We start from the raw sequence: 19,752 nt of genomic DNA, 5'->3' as shown, positions 1-19,752 counted from the left end.
AGATGGTCAACTGTATCTCCACACTCTTCTCCGCCAGCCTCCACCCTCCCATGCCCACACCCTCAAGGTGACTATTACACTTGCCACTTTTACAATACCTCCACACTCTACAGCCTCCACCTACCCATGCCCACACCCTCAAGGTGACTTTTACACTTACCACTCTTACCATACCTTCACACTGCAGCCTCCACCTACCTATGCCCACACCTGCAAGGTGACTATTATACTTACCACTCTTACTGTACCTTCACACTCTGTATCCTCCAATCACCCATGCCCAAAGTCTCAAGGTTAAACAGTTTTGGGCCCAACTCTTACTGTACCTTCACACTCATGCACCAGCCCCTGCTTACTTGTGACTACACCCTCCACTCACTCTTTTGTCTTGTGAGTACCCACACTCACAACTTTCACACACTCCTGCACCAGCCCAACTCTCCCACACCCAAACTCTCCACACTCCTGCAACATTACCTGTCCACCCGTGCCATACCCTCCACACACTGGTAATGTACCTCCATACACTCATGTACCAGCCCCTACCCATCTTTGTGCACACAGTTCACACATTCTGTCTCCTGCCTACCTGCACCTCTCTCCCCTCACTCTTGTACCAGCCCCTCATACAACCATATCCACTCCTGCACCCCTCTCCTCTCACTCTTGCACCAGCCCTCACACAACCATGTCCACTCCTTCACCAATTTTTGCTTTTCACTCTCACAGGTTCCAAAGAGTTTTTTATGCATTAGCCCTCCTCCTTCCATACCCATACTTTGCAAACACTTCTACATGAACCATCTTCTACACCTACACCTTCCAAACAATTCTACATGAGCCATCTTTGTCACACACCAACAAACACTTCTACATGAACCATCTTCCTCATACACTCAAGAAATCCCTGTCAGTCAACATCTATTACCACATAATACATTGTACAAAATTGGATGACATTACATCAGTCACTCGGAAACCCAGAAAGAGCAAAAACGCACAATACCGTGACTGGAATAATACATAAATAACTTGCACATAGGAAAGAGGAGCTTATGACAATGTTTTGGTCTTACTTGGATTATTTATAAAGTCACAGTTAGTGTGACTTTGTAAATGGTCCAAGTTGGCCTGAAACATCATCGTAAGCAGTCTCCTATGTGCAGGTTATTTGTATAGTGGAAACTCTCTTAGGTATGCAGAGCATTTCAGGCAAGTTTGAACCTAACTTACTTCTAGAAGGACTATAGTGTTTTAAATATATGTATAAAAGGCACAAATGATATTTACCAGAAAAGTAGATTAAATGTATATGAACCAAATGTCCTAGGTAGTAGGTTGGTAGACAGCAACTGCCCAGGGAGGTACTACCATCCTGCCAAGTGAATGTAAACCAGAATCCTGTTAATGTTTTACATGATGGTAGGATTGCTGGTGTCTTTTTTCTGTCTCATAAACATGCAAGATTTCAGGAACGTCTTGTTACTTCTACTTACACTTAGGTCACACTACACATGCATGTACAAACATATATATACACACACCCCTCTGCATTGTCTTCTATTTTCTTACTAGTTCTTGTTCTTGTTTATTTCCTCTTATTTCCATGGGGAAGTGGAACAGAATTCATCTTCCAGTACGCTGAGGTCAGTGGTCAGTATGCTGAGGTCAGTGGTCACCTGCGGTCATACCTGCCTAAGCTCTTGGGAGTTAGCGTGGGGTGTTACCAAGCACCATGGCTTGTTGTAGTGTTTTAGAATCTCAGGTTCAAGTGTTGAAGAAAGAGATTCTACTTCAAGAGGAAAATAGGAAGCTGAAGCTTCGCATAGATGAGTTTGGGTGTGAGTGTGAGAAGCATTTAGCTGGTAAGGAGAAAATGGTCACCAGCAGTGAGAGTGGCAGCCGCTTTAAGTGGCAAGTGGTTCACAGTTCAGGAAGAAGGAAGATGAGGAGAGTTAATAGAGAAGATGTGAAGGTAGGAAATCGATTCTCTGTTCTCCAAGACGAGTGTACTTCAGTGGTTAGTGAGGTTGAAGGTACCACTGATTCCCCTGCTAATCAAGGTAAGAATATTTTAATAGTAGGCGATTCTCTGGTAAGATATATGGACCGTGCATTTTGTAACAGAGACAGAAAGGTCAGACAGAGAGCGTGCCTTCCTGGAGCTGGTGTTGGTGACATAGCAGGTTGGATAACATTATGGCAGGTAATTGGAACAAGCGCATTATCTGTCTTAGTGCTGGGGGTAATGACATTGGGAAGGGCAGGAGAGAGGAGCTGCTGGATAAGTACAGGTTAACCATAGAAGTAGTTAGGTCTAAGGGAGGGATCCCAGTCATATGTAGCATCTTGCCTAGAAAGGGAGTGTGCAATGAATGGATGTCTAGGGCAATTGGTATAAATTTCTGGCTAGACAGGTACTGCAAGGAACTTGCAATCCCATTCATTGATAACTGGGACCTATTCTTTGGCGAACGTGATATGTATGCAAGGTTTACTATACAAATAGTAGGAGTCTAAGAAATAAGATAGATGAGCTAAGATTACTTGCAAGTGTAGGTAATATAGATATTATTGGCATAACAGAGACCTGGTTCAACCTGAAAGATAGAGAACTGCCTTCTGAATGCAACATACAGGGTTATAAACTATTCCACACTGATAGGGTCAACAGGAAGGGTGGTGGAGTTGCGATGTATGTCAGAGAAAATTTAAATTGTTGTCTTAGATATGATATAAAATTAGAAACATCAAACACAGAATCTGTTTGGCTACAGTTTCTCGAGGGACGTGACAAATTAATTTTGGGTGTGATTTATAGGCCCCCAAACCTTGATAGATAGGGAGTGCAGTAAACTGTTATGGGACAAAATTCATAAGGCATCTAGATATGAAAATGTTGTGATAATGGGAGATTTTAACTTTTAGACAAATTGATTGGAACAATATGACAGGAAATCTTGAGTCTAGTGACTTTCTTGATACGGTTCAGGATTGCTTTTTAGAACAGGTTGTGACAGAACCAACTAGAGGAAACAATCTGCTTGACTTGGTTCTTGCCAGCAAAGATTCACTAATTAATAATCTTGAGGTTAATGATGAGCTTGGGGAAAGTGATCACAAATTGCTTAGTTTCAATATATCATGGAATTATCCAGATAACTGCAATCAAATCTCTGTCCCAGATTTTCACTTGGCCGACTTCATGGGACTGAAAAATTACCTGGGTGGGCTAAATTGGGATGTCCTGACTATGGGTCAGGTAGGTGATCTTGGTTGCCAATACGACGTTTTTCAGAGCATAGTTCTAGCTGCCCAGACAACTTTTGTTCCAAGTAGGGAAATTAGATCTAACAAAAATGATCCCAAATGGATGAACAATAGATTAAAACATCTCTTTGGTCAGAAGAGAGGCATATTAAAAGAGGGGATTGGCAGTTAAGAAATCAATATATTCAATTAAAGAGAGAAATAAAGAAAGGAATAAGAAAAGCAAAAGGGATTATGAGACTAAGGTCACAAGGGATTCAAAGACTAACCCAGAAGTAAGATTACAGAAGTAAGATTAGTATACAGAAGTAAGATTATGGACAAGATTGGCCCACTTAAGAGTAACTCTGGTCAGATCACTGACAGTTATAAGGATATGTGTGAAATTCTCAATACCTACTTCCTCTCAGTTTTCACCCAGGAAAATACTAGTGATATTCCTGAAATATTAGATTACAGTGGACCCTCGACCAGCGATGGCATCGATTAACGATAAATCTGACTAGCGATACATTTTATCGCAAAAATTTTGCCTCGATTAGCGCTAAAAAACTCGACCAACACTATTCCTTCCGTCTGAGACGCGTCCACTTCTGGCCAGTGTTTACAAGCCAGCCAGCCACCGCGGTCGCTTCCAAGCATACAATCGGAACATTTCATATTATCACAGCCTTTTTAGTGATAGCACCTGCAAAATAAGTCACCATGGGCCCCAAGAAAGCTTCTAGTGCCAACCCTACAGCAAAAAGGGTGAGAATCACTATGGATATGAAGAAAGAGATCATTGCTAAGTATGAAAGTGGAGTGCATGTCTCCGAGCTGGCCAGGCTGTACACAAAACCCCAATCAACCATCGCTACTATTGTGGCCAAGAAAACGGCAATCAAGGAAGCTGTTCTTGCCAAAGGTGCAACTATGTTTTCGAAACTGAGATCGCAAGTGATAGAAGATGTTGAGAGACTGTTATTGGTATGGATAAACGAAAAACAGATAGCAGGAGATAGCATCTCTCAAGCGATTATATGGGAAAAGGCTAGGAAGTTGCATGATGATTTAATTAGAAAAATGCCAGCAACTAGTGGTGATGTGAGTGAATTTTAGGCCAGCAAAGGTTGGTTTGAGAGATTTAAGAATCGTAGTGGCATACATAGTGTGATAAGGCATGGTGAGGCTGCCAGTTTGGACCAAAAAGCAGCTGAAAAATATGTGCAGGAATTCAAGGAGTACATAGACAGTGAAGGACTGAAACCTGAACAAGTGTTTAATGGTGACACTGACAATGTTGTCAAACACATTAGGAATGTCATAAAGGAACGGGAGGTAAAGGCCTCTATGGGCAGATATGTTGTGCGACAGAGGTCCAGTGACTCTCAAGCTGGTCCTAGTGGCATTAAAAGAAGGGAAGTAACCCCGAAAAAGGACTTGCCACCTCAAGTCCTAATGGAAGGGGATTCCCCTTCTAAACACTAAGACCATCAACACACTCCCCTCTTCCCATCCCATCACTCATCACCAGATCTTCAATAAAGGTAAGTGTCATGTAACTGTGCATGTCTTCTTCAGTTTGTGTGTATTAAAATTAATATTTCATGTGTTAAAATTTTTTTTTTCAATACTTTTGGGTGTCTTGCACGGATTAATTTGATTTCCATTATTTCTTATGGGGAAAATTAACTTGACTAACGATTATTTTGACTAACGATGAGCTCTCAGGAATGGATTAATAGCGTTAGTCAAGGGTCCACTGTATATAGAACAGGATAATAAACTATGTACGATTGCAGTAACTAGTGACATGGTCCTCAGACAAATAGAGAAATTAAAACCTAACAAATCCCCAGGCCCTGTTGAACTGTTTGCAAGGGTGTTAAAGGAATGTAAAGAGGAACTTAGCATACCTTTGGCTAATCTTTTCAACATATCACTACAAACTAGCATAGTGCCTGATAAGTGGAAAATGGCAAATAAAGTACCTATTTACAAGGCAGGTGACAGGTCCTTGGCTTTGAACTATAGACCAATAAGCCTTACCTCCATAGCGGGAAAATTTATGGAATCATTAATTGCCGAAGCAATTCGTAGCCATCTTGACAGGCACAGATTGATTAATGAATCTCAACACGGTCTTTACAAGGGGCGTTCCTGTCTTACGAATTTACTAACTTTTTTCACTAAGGTGTTTGAGGAGGTAGATCATGGTAATGAATATGATATTGTGTATATGGACTTCAGTAAGGCTTTCGATAAAGTTCTACACCAGAGGCTATTGAGGAGACTTAAGGCACACAGAATAGGAGGAGAAATTTTTTCCTGGGTAGAGGCATGGCTGACAAATAGACAGCAGATAGTTTGCATAAATGGGGAGAAATCAGAATGGGGACACATCACAAGCAGTGTTCTTCATGGGTCAGTGTTGGGCCCATTGTTGTTCACTATTTACATAAACGACATAGATGAGGGAATGAATAGTGACATAAGCAAATTTGCTGACGACACCAAAATAGGCCATCCAATTCATTCTAATGAGGACACTAGAGCACTCCAGGATGATTTGAATAGACTGATGCAATGGTCGGAGAAGTGGCAGATGCAGTTTAATATTGACAAATGCAAAGTTCTAAATGTTGGACAGTTAAACAACCATGCCACATATAAACTAAATAATGTAGATCTTAATACTACTGATTGCGAAAATGATTTAGGAGTTCTGGTTAGCAGTAATCTAAAACCAAGACAACAGTGCATTAGTGTTCGCAATAAAGCTAACAGAATTCTTGACTTCATATCTAGAAGTATAAATAATAGAAGTCCTCAGGTTTTTCTTCAACTCTATATATCCTTGGTTAGGCCTCATTTAGACTATGCTGCTCAGTTCTGGTCACCATATTACAGAATGGATATAAATGCTCTGGAAAACGTACAGAGGAGGATGACAAAGATGATCCCATATATCAGAAATCTTCCCTATGAGGATAGACTGAGGGCCCTGAATCTGCACTCTCTCGAAAGGAGTAGAATTAGGGGGATATGATCGAGGTGTATAAATGGAAAACAGGAATAAATAAAGGGGATGTAAATAACGTGCTGAAAATTTCCAGCCAAGACAGGACTCGCAGCAATGGTTTCAAGTTGGAAAAATTCAGATTCAGGAAGGATATAGGAAAGCACTGGTTTCGTAATAGAGTTGAGGATGAGTGGAACAAACTCCCGAGTACAGTTATTCAAGCTAAAATGTGTAGTTTTAAAAATAGGTTAGATAAATACATGAGTGAGTGTGGGTGGGTGTGAGTTGGACCTGACTAGCTTGTGCTGTTGGGTCTGGTGCAGTGCTCCATCCTTGAGTGGAGGTGACCAGACTGGGTGCATCATTGGGCTAATCTGGGGGGGACATGGACCTGCTCTGCATGGGTCAGTAGGCCTGTTGCAGTGTTCCTTCTTTCTTATGTTCTTATAAGCCATGCGTGTTATAAGAGGTGACTAAAATGCTGCGAGCAAGGGGCTAGTAACCACTTATCCTGTATACATTACTAAAGTTAAAAAGAGAAACTTTTTGAGACACGCTGCTTGGGTGGGATACCCCCGGTTCGTTAAAAGAAAGAGAACCAAATTTGAATGAAGGAAATAAAATCATAGCAAAATACATAAAAATAAAACACTTAGATTATGCTAATTTAAAATTACGTATTCAGCTAATTCAAAATAAGAAATTGTAATAAAAATTACATTAGTAGTGAAAGTAGGAACCTTAATTATTACAACTGAGATGAAACAATATTTTACATATATGTTTATAAGACATTAATAATATTCTTAATAAAATAAACTGAGTGAGAATAACCCAAATGTGTTGAAGCAGATAAAATTATGAATAAGAATTCAGCTTCTCCTCAGTTAGCAACGTACTTATTTACCAATGACTCAGACTTACAACAAGCTCTCTGACCAGTTTACCTGGAGTTTACCTGGAGAGAGTTCCGGGGGTCAACGCCCCCGCGGCCCGGTCTGTGACCAGGCCTCCTGGTGGATCAGAGCCTGATCAACCAGGCTGTTGCTGCTGGCTGCACGCAAACCAACGTACGAGCCACAGCCCGGCTGATCCGGAACTGACTTTAGGTGCTTGTCCAGTGCCAGCTTGAAGACTGCCAGGGGTCTGTTGGTAATCCCCCTTATGTGTGCTGGGAGGCAGTTGAACAGTCTCGGGCCCCTGACACTTATTGTATGGTCTCTTAATGTGCTAGTGACACCCCTGCTTTTCATTGGGGGGATGGTGCATCGTCTGCCAAGTCTTTTGCTTTCGTAGTGAGTGATTTTCGTGTGCAAGTTCGGTACTAGTCCCTCTAGGATTTTCCAGGTGTATATAATCATGTATCTCTCCCGCCTGCGTTCCAGGGAATACAGGTTTAGAAACCTCAAGCGCTCCCAGTAATTGAGGTGTTTTATCTCCGTTATGCGCGCAGTGAAAGTTCTCTGTACATTTTCTAGGTCGGCAATTTCACCTGCCTTGGAAGGTGCTGTTAGTGTGCAGCAATATTCCAGCCTAGATAGAACAAGTGACTTGAAGAGTGTCATCATGGGCTTGGCCTCCCTAGTTTTGAAGGTTCTCATTATCCATCCTGTCATTTTTCTAGCAGATGCGATTGATACAATGTTATGGTCCTTGAAGGTGAGATCCTCCGACATGATCACTCCCAGGTCTTTGACATTGGTGTTTCGCTCTATTTTGTGGCCAGAATTTGTTTTGTACTCTGATGAAGATTTAATTTCCTCATGTTTACCATATCTGAGTAATTGAAACTTCTCATCGTTGAACTTCATATTGTTTTCTGCAGCCCACTGAAAGATTTGGTTGATGTCCGCCTGGAGCCTTGCAGTGTCTGCAATGGAAGACACTGTCATGCAGATTCGGGTGTCATCTGCAAAGGAAGACACGGTGCTGTGGCTGACATCCTTGTCTATGTCGGATATGAGGATGAGGAACAAGATGGGAGTGAGTACTGTGCCTTGTGGAACAGAGCTTTTCACCGTAGCTGCCTCGGACTTTACTCTGTTGACGACTACTCTCTGTGTTCTGTTAGTGAGGAAATTATAGATCCATCGACCGACTTTTCCTGTTATTCCTTTATCACGCATTTTGTGCGCTATTACGCCATGGTCACACTTGTCGAAGGCTTTTGCAAAGTCTGTATATATTACATCTGCATTTTTTTTGTCTTCTAGTGCATTTAGGACCTTGTCGTAGTGATCCAATAGTTGAGACAGACAGGAGCGACCTGTTCTAAACCCATGTTGCCCTGGGTTGTGTAACTGATGGGTTTCTAGATGGGTGGTGATCTTGCTTCTTAGGACCCTTTCAAAGATTTTTATGATATGGGATGTTAGTGCTATTGGTCTGTAGTTCTTTGCTGTTGCTTTACTGCCCCCTTCGTGGAGTGGGGCTATGTCTGTTGTTTTTAGTAACTGTGGGACGACCCCCGTGTCCATGCTCCCTCTCCATAGGATGGAAAAGGCTCGTGATAGGGGCTTCTTGCAGTTCTTGATGAACACAGAGTTCCATGAGTCTGGCCCTGGGGCAGAGTGCTTGGGCATGTCATTTATCGCCTGTTCGAAGTCATTTGGCGTCAGGATAACATCGGATAGGCTTGTGTTAATCAAATTTTGTGGCTCTCTCATAAAAAATTCATTTTGATCTTTGACAGTCAGTCTGGTTAGCGGCTTGCTAAAAACTGAGTCATATTGGGACTTGAGTAGCTCACTCATTTCCTTGCTGTCATCTGTGTAGGACCCATCTTGTTTAAGTAGGGGCCCAATACTGGACGTTGTTCTCGATTTTGATTTGGCATAGGAGAAGAAATACTTTGGGTTTCTTTTGATTTCATTTATGGCTTTTAGTTCTTCCCGCGATTCCTGACTCCTAAAGGATTCTTTTAGCTTATGCATACCTAAATACTAATGTATATTACAGCTTATTTCTTCTGTTCTGTTTATTACAATATACAGCACACTACTGTACAAACATTTAAAAATATGCATTTTATCCTTTACACTATTGTCAGATTGCTGCATATTTTCATTTTACACTGTAAAATTCAATTTAAATGTTTCTGCTTCTCGGTAAGGAAAAAATTTCAGCACTGCAAGCTGGCCGGATGAGATTTTTCCCTGTGTAATGTCTGCTAGGCAGTCTACCTGTGGGTCAAGCAGTTGTCTTTTGCGGGGAAGGACCTGGTTTCCTACCCTGCTACCTCCGTACCAGTGCTCTGTACATGTTGTCCAATACAGTACCGAGCATTGTCTATGAATTGAGTTTTGGTCTTTTCATTAGCATACATTGCATCTGCTAAGGAACCATGGCACCCAGGAGGCATACAAGACAAAGTTAAAACATTCAAGTCTTGGAGTTATGAAGAAAATAGAGATATTAGATAAGCTTAAGTGTGGTGCATGTGTGGTGGACATGATGAGAGTTTTTGACCTTAATGAAGTGTCGGTTCGTATGATTAAAAAAAGTGAAGCAAATATACGGGCTTGTGCAATGAATAACCCATGTTGTCATCTGATTTACTGACTTCATTGATTTACTGAATGACTTGACTGGCGTGACTTGACTGGTTTACTGAATGACTTGACTGACTTACTGAATAACTTGACTGATTAACTGAATGACTTGACTGGTTTACTGAATGACTTATTGATTTGACAGATTTACTAAGTGGACTGACTTCCTGACTGGACTATCATCCACCTCACAACATCCAGTATTGGGTCCCTGCTTAGGCAGGATGGGACATACACAGATGACAGCCAAGAAATAAGTGAGATACTAAAGCCCCAGTATGACTCACTGTTCACCGAGCTGCTGCCCAGACTAATATCAACAATCCAAATGAATTCTTTACAAATGAATCCCCAAATTTGGTCATCTCAAAAATCTCGTATACAGTGGACCCTCACCTAACGATATTAATTGGTACCCGAGAACGAATATCGTTAGGTGAGTTTTTTAGCGTTAGCCGAGGCAAAATGTTTGCGTTAAAATGTATCGTTAGGCGAATTTAACATTATGCGATGCGTTCGTTACGTGAGGGTCCACTGTATTATCCTAACTCCACAAGACTTTGAAAAGGCAATAAATGACATGTCCATGCACTCTGCTCCAGGCCCAGACTCGTGGAACTCCATGTTCATCAAGAATTGCAAGAAGCCCCTATCGTGTGCCTTCAGCATTTTATGGAGAAGGAGCATGGACACAGGGGTCATCCCACACACACTAAAAACTGCTGACATAGCCCCACTCCACAAAGGTGGCAATAAAACAATTGCAAAGAACTACAGACTGATAGCACTAACATCCCATATCATAAAAATCTTTGAGAGGGTTTTAAGAAGCAAGATAGCAAATCACCTAGATACCCATCAATTACAGAACCCAGGGCAACATGGGTTTAGAGCAGGTCGCTCCTGCCTGTCCCAGCTACTGGACCACTATGACAAGGTCCTGGCTGCTGTAGAGGGCTTTGCAAAAGCTTTCGACAAGTGTGACCATGGTGTAATAGCACGCAAAATGAGTGATAAAGGAATAACAGGAAAAGTTGGTATATGGATCTGTAACTTCCTGACAAATGGAACACAAAGAGTAATAGTAAACAGAGTAAAGTCCCAGGGTGCCACGGTGAAAAGCTCTGTTCTACAAGGCACAGTACTCGCTCCCATTCTATTCCTCATCCTCATTTCTGACATAGACAGAGATGTAAGCCATAGCTCCATGTCTTCCTTTGCAGATGACACTCGGATTACCATGGCAGTGACCTCCATCGAAGACACTGCGAGATTCCAAGTGGACATCAACCAAATCTTCAAATGTGTCACTCAAAACTATATGAAGCTCATTGGGAAGAAATTTTAACCACTCAGATATGGGAAACTTGAGGAAATTAAAAATGTGTCAGGGTATACGACAAATTCTAACCATACAATAGAGTGGAAAAGTACTGTGAAGGACCTAGGAGTGATAATGTCAGAAGATCTTGCCTTCAAAGACCACAACAATGTATCTACCTCATTTGCTAGGAAATTGATGGGATGGATAATGAGAACCTTGATGATGATTCTCTTCAAATCACTTGTGCTCTCTAGGCTGAAAAAATGCTGTACACAAATGGTCCCCTTTAAGGCTGGCGACATTGCAGACTTGAAGAGTGTACAAAGAACTTTCACTGCACATATAAGTACAATAAGGCACCTAAATTACTGGGAACAGTTGAAAGTCCTTGATCTGTATTCCCTGGAATGCAAGTGAGAGAGATACATGATAATATAGACTTGGAAGGTCCTGGAGGGATTGGTACCAAACCTGCACAGGAAAATCACTCCTTTTGAAAGCAAAAGACTCGGCAGTAGATGCAACATTCCCCCGATGAAAAGCAGTGGTGCCACAAGTACATTGAGAGACAATTTAGTAAGTGTTTGGGGCCCAAGACTGTTCAACTGCCTCCTAGCATACATAGGGGGAATACCAATTGAACCCTGGCTGTCTTTGAGAATTCACTGGACAGGCACCTAAAGTCAGTACCTGACCAACCAGGCTGTGGCTCGTACGTCAGCTTGCTTATGGCCAGCAGTAACAGCCTGGTTGATCCACCATGCCCAGATGGGACTCAGCATGTGTCTCCACTCCCTCCTTCACAATCATCAACAAACACCAATAACCACAATTTAAGGTAGCCTTAAACAACAGAAAAATCATACATATGACAATAAACAATTGCATTATCATTTTTATTTGTGTAAGATTTAGAGACCTGAAATGAAAGTTGTTTGACTTTTTTGGGGGTCCCTGGAATGTAACCCTATTTTTCTCGTATGCTCTTCAGTTCCTTTAACATTTTTGGGGGTCCCAGGAATGTGACCCTATTTTTCTCGTAAGCTCTTCAGTTCCTTTAACATGGATTCATCTAACACTGTTCTGGCAATGTATTCCAGACATTCAGGCCCTTTATGTGCATAGCATTTTTGCATAGGAAGCGATGGACACGAGGGATATGGAAGAGTGTTGTGTGTCTTGTGTTATGCCTGTGTGTTCTGTTGTAGTTATCAAGGAGGAGTTTGAGAGGAGGGTTTATATTTGAGAATAATGTTCTGTGTGTAAAGTAAGCACAATAATAAGGGTGAACGTTTTGTATATTAAGCAAGTTAAGGCTCATAAATAGCCGTGGAGTGTGCTGTCTATTGCAGGAGTTGGTAATGAATTGCGCAGCAGCTTTTTCTTGGGTTATTAAAGGTTGAAGGTGATTTTCTGTGGTTGATCCCCATGCACAAATACCATAGGTGAGGTAAGGGTAGATGAGAGAGTGGTAAATAGCAAGAAGAGCCATTTGGTGTACATAGTATCGTATCTTTGAAAGGATTCCTACTGTTTTAGAGACTTTCTTGGATGTTTCCTGTATGTGGGTCTGGAATTTGAGACTGCAGTAAGGTTGAAGGCCTAAAAATTTGCCTTCTGTGTGTCTTGAAATGGGTGAACCATTTATCAATATGCTCAGCTGTACATTTGAAGCTCTGTTTCCAAATTGCGTGAAGTAGGTTTTGTCTATATTGAGAGTAATTAAAACCATGTAGAGTGAACCAATAGAATATTAAATTTTCTTGTATTCGTTGTAACTCACCTAATGGCCATATTGACAATGACAATAATGTTATTTTCTTATTAATCTTAAGTTAGTCTTAAGTTTGCCTAAAATGCTCTGCATCTAAAGGAGCCTTTGGCAAGTACACCCAATTATTACACTCCTGTTTACAAACATGAACCATGCTAAAATAAAATATTACTATTATTATTAGTAATAGTAGTATTATTAGTACAGTGGACCCCCGCATAACGATCACCTCCGAATGCGACCAATTATGTAAGTGTATTTATGTAAGTGCGTTTGCACGTGTATGTTTGGGGGTCTGAAATGGACTAATCTACTTCACAATATTCCTTAAGGGAACAAATTCGGTCAGTACTGGCACCTGAACATACTTCTGGAGTGAAAAAATATCGTTAACCGGGGGTCCACTGTAGTATTATAAGTTTATGGGTAGCATGCAAGTAAATATTTTTAGTTGTTTGTCATTTACAATGTTTGTTAGAAAGGTTGGGTTGGGTTGGGTTAATAAATAACTACATAAGTAGTTATTTATTAACACATCGGCAGTTTCCCAACAAGGCAGGATGGCCAGAAAAGGACAAACTTTCATCATCATTCACTCTATCACTGTCTTGCCAGAGGCATGCTTACACTACAGTTATAAAACTGCAACATTAACACCCCTCCTTCAGAGTGTAGACACTGTACTTCCCATCTCCAGGGATCAACTCTGGCCTGCTGGTTTCCCTGAATCCCTTCATAAATGTTACCTTGCTTACACTCCAACAGTACAGTGGACCCTCAACCAGTGATATTAATCCGTTCCTGAGAGCTCATCGTTAATCAAAATAATCGTTAGTCAAGTTAATTTTCCCCATAAGAAATAATGGAAATCAAATTAATCCGTGCAAGACACCCCAAAGTATTGAAAAAAAAAAATTTTTACCACATGAAATATTAATTTTAATACACACAAACTGAAGAAGACATGCACAGTTACATGACACTTACCTTTATTGAAGATCTGGTGATGATTGATGGGATGGGAGGAGGGGAGACCGTTGATCTTGTTAGTGTTTAGAAGGGGAATCCCTTCCATTAGCACTTGAGGCAGCAAGTCTTTTTCTGGGGTTACTTCCCTTGTTCTTTTAATGCCACTAGGACCAGCTTCAGAGTCACTCGACTTCTGTCGCACAACATATCTGTCCATAGAGGCCTGTACCTCTCGTTCCTTTATCATAAAGTGTTTCAGAACATTGTCAGTGTAATAGTCACCAGCACGGCTTGCAATAGCTGTGTGAGGGTGATTTTCATCAAAAAAGGTTTGCACTTTAACCCTTTGAGGGTCGACAGGCCCTCTCAGAAACTCGTTCTCAGGGTCGGCCAAATTTAAAAAAAAATAAAAAAAATTTTTTCTTATGAAAAGATAGAGAATCTTTTCCCGATCATAATGACACCAAAATTATGAGATTTGATGGAAAACTTACGGAATTATGCTCTTGCGAAGTTAGCGGTCTTGGTGATGTTTATGCATCGGCGATTTTGCCCAATTTGAGCCCCATTTTCGGCCAATTCCTCTGTACTAGTCGACAAAAAACATGAATATTTCGCTAGAACTACATTTTTTCTATTGATTGAGTGCAAGAAACCACCCATTTACCATTTTCAACTATCCAATACAGTGGTCAGAATTTAGCAATTTTGCCAATTTCACACAAATTTCAAAAAATGCCAATTTCCGAATAGGGTCCAGAACAAATAAGAAATACATTCCTGGCACTAAAATGACATTTCTTCTGTTCATTAGTCACGTCTCAAGGCCCCTCTTACATTCTTTTGCTTTCCACTTTGAATTTTTATTCTCACGAAAAATAGAAGATTTACTGTTATGCAGACTACTGCATTAGTGTAAGAAATGGTATAAATCATATTGGCGCACTTGCAAAAGAATGTTAGACTCACCAGTTGACGTGTATTGGACGCTTGCCATGATTTGTTTACTTTTGAACTTTGGTAAAAATCGAAGATTTCTGCTACTTTGAGCTCAATTTCAAGGTACTATTCATTGTAAAACCAGTGAAAATCATCTCAATTTCTGTGGTATGCATTCCATTCTATAAAATGAGACCAAGAAAACTAGAATACAACAATAAATACCATACGAAAATACAGTGCAAAGTCGCTGTTTTATGCCAAAAAAATGGTGAAAGTTTTTTTTTCTCATTATGCACTGTGTGCTACAGGATTTTTTTTATACTGTGCACACTGACCACATAGACCCATTCTTTCATATGGAGGCCTACCAGCCTATGTCAAAAACCCCTGCGCGTAAGACGTACTAGTACGTCCGAAACCCTCAAAGGGTTAAGCCACTTTGCACACATTTCCTTAATCTTTGAAGTAGGCAACTTCTTCAATTTCTCTATCCCCTCCTCCGAAGCAGTTTCCACAGGTGTGGCCTCTTACTGTTGAAGATGATCTAGCAGCTCATCAGTGGTTTGTTCTTCATTGTCCTCCTCCACCAACTCTTCCACATCCTCCCCACTAACCTCACCAATATGAGCACTAGTTCCAGGCATTTTTTCCTGTTCACCTGGGTGTTAGTCAACTGTTGTGGGTCGCATCCTGGGGGACAAGATTAAGAACCCCCAATGGAAATAAGTTAGACAGTCCTCGATGATACACTGACTTTCTTGGGTTATCCTGGGTGGCTAACCCTCCGGGGTTAATCGTTTCTCGGTAATTGTTTCACGTTAAGCCACACCAACAACACTCTCTCCACATCTTCGAGTAATACAGCTGATGGTGGTGCAGCAACAACAACAGCTGACTGTGGTGCAGCAGCAGCTGCACCTTTGGCAAGAACAGCTTCCTTGATTGCCGTTTTCTTACCCACAATAGTAGCGATGGTTGATTGGGGTTTATTATACAACCTGACCAGCTCAGAGACATGCACTCCACTTTCATACTTAGAAATGATCTCTTTCTTCATCTCCATAGTAATTCTCACCCTTTTTGCTGTAGGGTTGGCACTAGAAGCTTTCTTGGGGCCCATGGTGACTTATTTTGCAGGTGCAATCACTACAAAGGCTGTGATAATATGAAATGTTCCAGTTGTTGTATGTTTGGAAGCGACCGCGGTGGCTGGCTGGCTTGTAAACACTGACACCCAAGGGCCAAGTGAGGCGCGCTCTGGCCAAAGTGGACGCATATGGTATGGAACAAATAGCGCTGGTTGGGTTTTTAAGCGCTAGTTGAGGCAAAATTTTTGCGTTTAAATGTATCGCTAGTCAGATTTATCGTTAATCGATGCCATCGCTGGTTAAGGGTCCACTGTACTTCTATGGTGTTCTCAACACCTTCGACAGATATCGGTGACTTGATAGAAGCTGAAGTGTCCTTGGATGTCCACGTCTTCCATTGTCTAGGAAACGCACACTGGTACACTATGTTCCACAAGATTTGTCTTTATTGTTCACAATGTATCACAAGAGAAGCTGATCACACTTCTCCTATGTTTATCGTGTTTTGTGAGACACCTTGTCCACACTAACGCACAGATCAGTGTTCTTTGTTGGTTATCCTGGCGTCAGTGTCACTCGTAGTAGAGTCAAAGTTAATCTGCCAGACGCCACAGTGCTCCATGCCGTCACTGCCCTAATACACAAAAAAAACGCTGACCTAGTACCTTGCATCCTTGTCACCTCCTCGATGAAGCAAAACAGAATGTTTGTTTCTTGCTGTCTTAAGCGTAGACAACAATGTACACTATTTTTACTATGGTAATAAAGTGGGAGCAGGATTTTCCTTAATTGTCCTGCTAAGTAAGAGATGTACTGTCTCTTATAAAAATACACGTTGCAACACCCCTGCAAGGAGCAGAGGTCACTTGACTACGTGGCATAGCATCTGTGATCAATTACTCACTCTAGCAGTAAACAAGACGCTCGCCCCTTCTGAGTGGCTTGGCCACTCAGGGCTGAAAGGGGCTGAAGGGGGCTGATACCCCCCTCCTGGAGAAAATTTCTCCACAACTGTACTTCAAATCAAATCCTGAAAACCATTTGTCTCCATTTGCTCCTGTGTAACACGCTCACACAGGCTTGCTGGAAGTCCAAGCCCCTGACACACAAAACCTCCTTTACCCCCTCTCTACAACCTTTCCTAGGCTGACCCTTACCCTGCCTTCCCTCCACTACAGATTTATATACTCTCAAAGTCATTGTACTTTGTTCCACCTCTCTACATGTCCAAACCATCTCAGTAACCCCTCCTCAGCCCTCTGGATAATAGTTTTGGTAATCCCACACCTCCTCCTAATCTCCAAACTATGGATTTTCTGCATTATCTTCACACCACACATTGCCCACAAACATGACATCTCCACTGCCTCCAGCCTTCTCCTTGCTGCAGCATTCACAATCCTTGCCTCACACCCATACAAGAGCATTTGTATAACTATACTCTCATACATTCCCCTCTTTGCTTTCATGGATAAAGCTTTTGTCTCTACAGACCCCTCAGAGCACCACTTACTTTTCTCCCCTCATCAGTTCTATGATTCACCTCATTCTTCATCTGCTGACTCGTCCACTCCCAAATATCTGAACACATTCACCTCCTCCATACTCTCTCCCTCCAATCTGGTATCCAATCTTCCATTACCTAATATTTTTGTTATCCTCATCACCTTACTCTTTTCTATATTCAGTTTTAACTACCTTCTTTTACATACCCTACCAAACTCATCAACCAGCCTCTGCAACTTCTCTTCAGAATCTCCCATAACCACAGTGTCATCAGCAAAGAGCAACTGTGACAACTCCCACTTTGTGTTAGATTCTTTATCTTTTAACCCCACACCTTTGCCAATACCCGATCATTCACTTATCTTTCTACTCCATCTATAAATATATTGAGCATCCATGGTGACATCACACATCCCTGGCTAAGGCTTACTTTTTTCTGGGAAATAATCTCCCTCTCGTCTACATACTCTAACCTGAGCCTCACTATCCTCGTAAAAACTTTTCACCGTCTTTAATAACCTACCTCCTATTCTGTACATTGCCCCCCACCCACCCTATCATATGCCATTTCCAAATGCATAAATACCACAAAAACCTCTTTACCCTTATCTAAATACTGTTCACTTATATGTTTCACTGCAAACACTTGGTCTACACACCCCGTATCTTTCCTAAAGCCTCCTTGTTCATCTGCTATCCTGCTCTATATCTTATTCATAATTCTTTCAATAATATCTCTACCATACACTTTACCAGGTATACTCAACAGATTTATTTCCCTATAATTATTACACTCTCTTTTGTCCCCTTTGCTTTTATACAAAGAAACTATGCATGCTCTCTGCCAATCCCTAGGTGCCTCACCCTCTTCCATACATTTATTAAATAAAATCACTAACCACTCCAAAACTATATCCCCACCTGCTTTTAACAGTCTCAGCTGCTTTACCCCCTTTCATTCTACCCACTGCCCCACACACCACTCCCACACTCACAACTGCTTCTTCCTCATGCCTATATGATGTTACTCCTTACCCTATACACAAAATCACAGTTTCCCTATCTTCATCACCATTTAACCTTTTCAGGGTTTTTGACATACTAGTACGCCTAAATTCTAGCGCTCTCAAATCTAGTGAGAGAAAGTTGGTAGGCCTACATATGAAAGAATGGGTCTATGTGGTCAGTGTGTGCAGTATAAAAAAAAATCCTGCAGCACACATTGTGTAATGAGAAAAAAAAAATCTTTGATCGTGTTTTGGGATTAAAACAGCGAATTTGCACTGTATTTTCGTATGGTATTTATTGTTGTATTCTAGTTTTCCTGGTCTCATTCTATAGAATGGAAGACATATTACAGAAATTGAGATGATTTTGACTGATTTTACAATGAAAAGTACCTTGAAATTGAGCTCAAAGTAGCAGAAATGCTCGATTTTTACCAAAGTTCAAGAGTAAACAAATCATGGTATGCGTCCAATACACGTCAACTGGTGAGTCTAATATTCTTTCACAAGTGCTCTGATATTATTTATATAATTTTTTACACTAATGCAGTAGTCTGCATAACAGTAAATCTTCTATTTTTTTGTGAGAATAAAAATTCAAAGTGGAAAGCAAAAGAATGTAAGAGGGGCCTTGAGACGTGACTAATGAACAGAGGAAATGTCATTTTAGTGCCAGGAATGTCTTTCTTGTTTATTCTGGACCCTATTTGAAAACTGGCATATTTTGAAATTTGTGTGAAATTGTCAAAATTGCTAAATTCTGACCACTGTATTGGATAGTTGAAATCGGTAAATGGGTGGTTTCTTGCACTCATTCGATAAAAAAAATGGAGTTCTAGCGAAATATTCATGATTTTTGTCGACTAGTACAGTGGAATTGGCCGAAAATAGGGCTCAAAGTGGGCAAAATCGCCGATGCGTAAACATCGTGGAGACCGCTAACTTTGTGAAAGCATAATTTCGTAAGTTTTCCATAAAATTTCATACTTTTGGTGTCATTATGATTGGGAAAAGATTCTCTATCTTTTCATATTTTTTTTTTTTTTTTTTTTTTTTTTTTTTTTTTTTTTTTTTGAAATTTGGGTGACCCTGAGAACAAGTCTCTGAGAGGGCCTGTCGACCCTGAAAGGGTTAACAATTCCTCAAAATATTACCTCCATCTTCCCAATACCTCTAACTCTCCATTTAATAACTCTCCTATTTTTAACTAACAAATCCATTCTTTCCCTAGGCTTTCTCAACTTATTAATCTCACTCCAGAACTTTTTCTTATTTTCAACAAAATTTGTTGACAACATCTCACCTGCTCTCTCATTT

General features: G+C 40.9%; 1 protein-coding gene across 2 annotated transcripts in view; it reads left to right on the top strand.

The window, feature by feature from the left end:
- LOC128704573 (uncharacterized) overlaps window positions 1–19,752 on the top strand; it is a 78,987-nt gene that overhangs the window by 39,013 nt on the left and 20,222 nt on the right. The window contains exon 2 of one of the 2 annotated variants that reach the window (XM_070080218.1): window positions 1–143. This exon is cut by the window's left edge and continues 113 nt beyond it. In XM_070080218.1, coding sequence (XP_069936319.1) covers window positions 1–143 — 143 coding nt within the window. The remainder of the gene's footprint in view (window positions 144–19,752) is intronic. The other variant, XM_070080217.1, reaches the window with a different exon arrangement.

This window comes from Cherax quadricarinatus, unplaced genomic scaffold, assembly GCF_038502225.1.
Source record: "Cherax quadricarinatus isolate ZL_2023a unplaced genomic scaffold, ASM3850222v1 Contig227, whole genome shotgun sequence".
Lineage (NCBI taxonomy): Eukaryota > Metazoa > Arthropoda > Malacostraca > Decapoda > Parastacidae > Cherax > Cherax quadricarinatus.
Note: the sequence above shows the minus strand (reverse complement) of the source record. Positions and strands in the feature narration are given on the sequence as shown.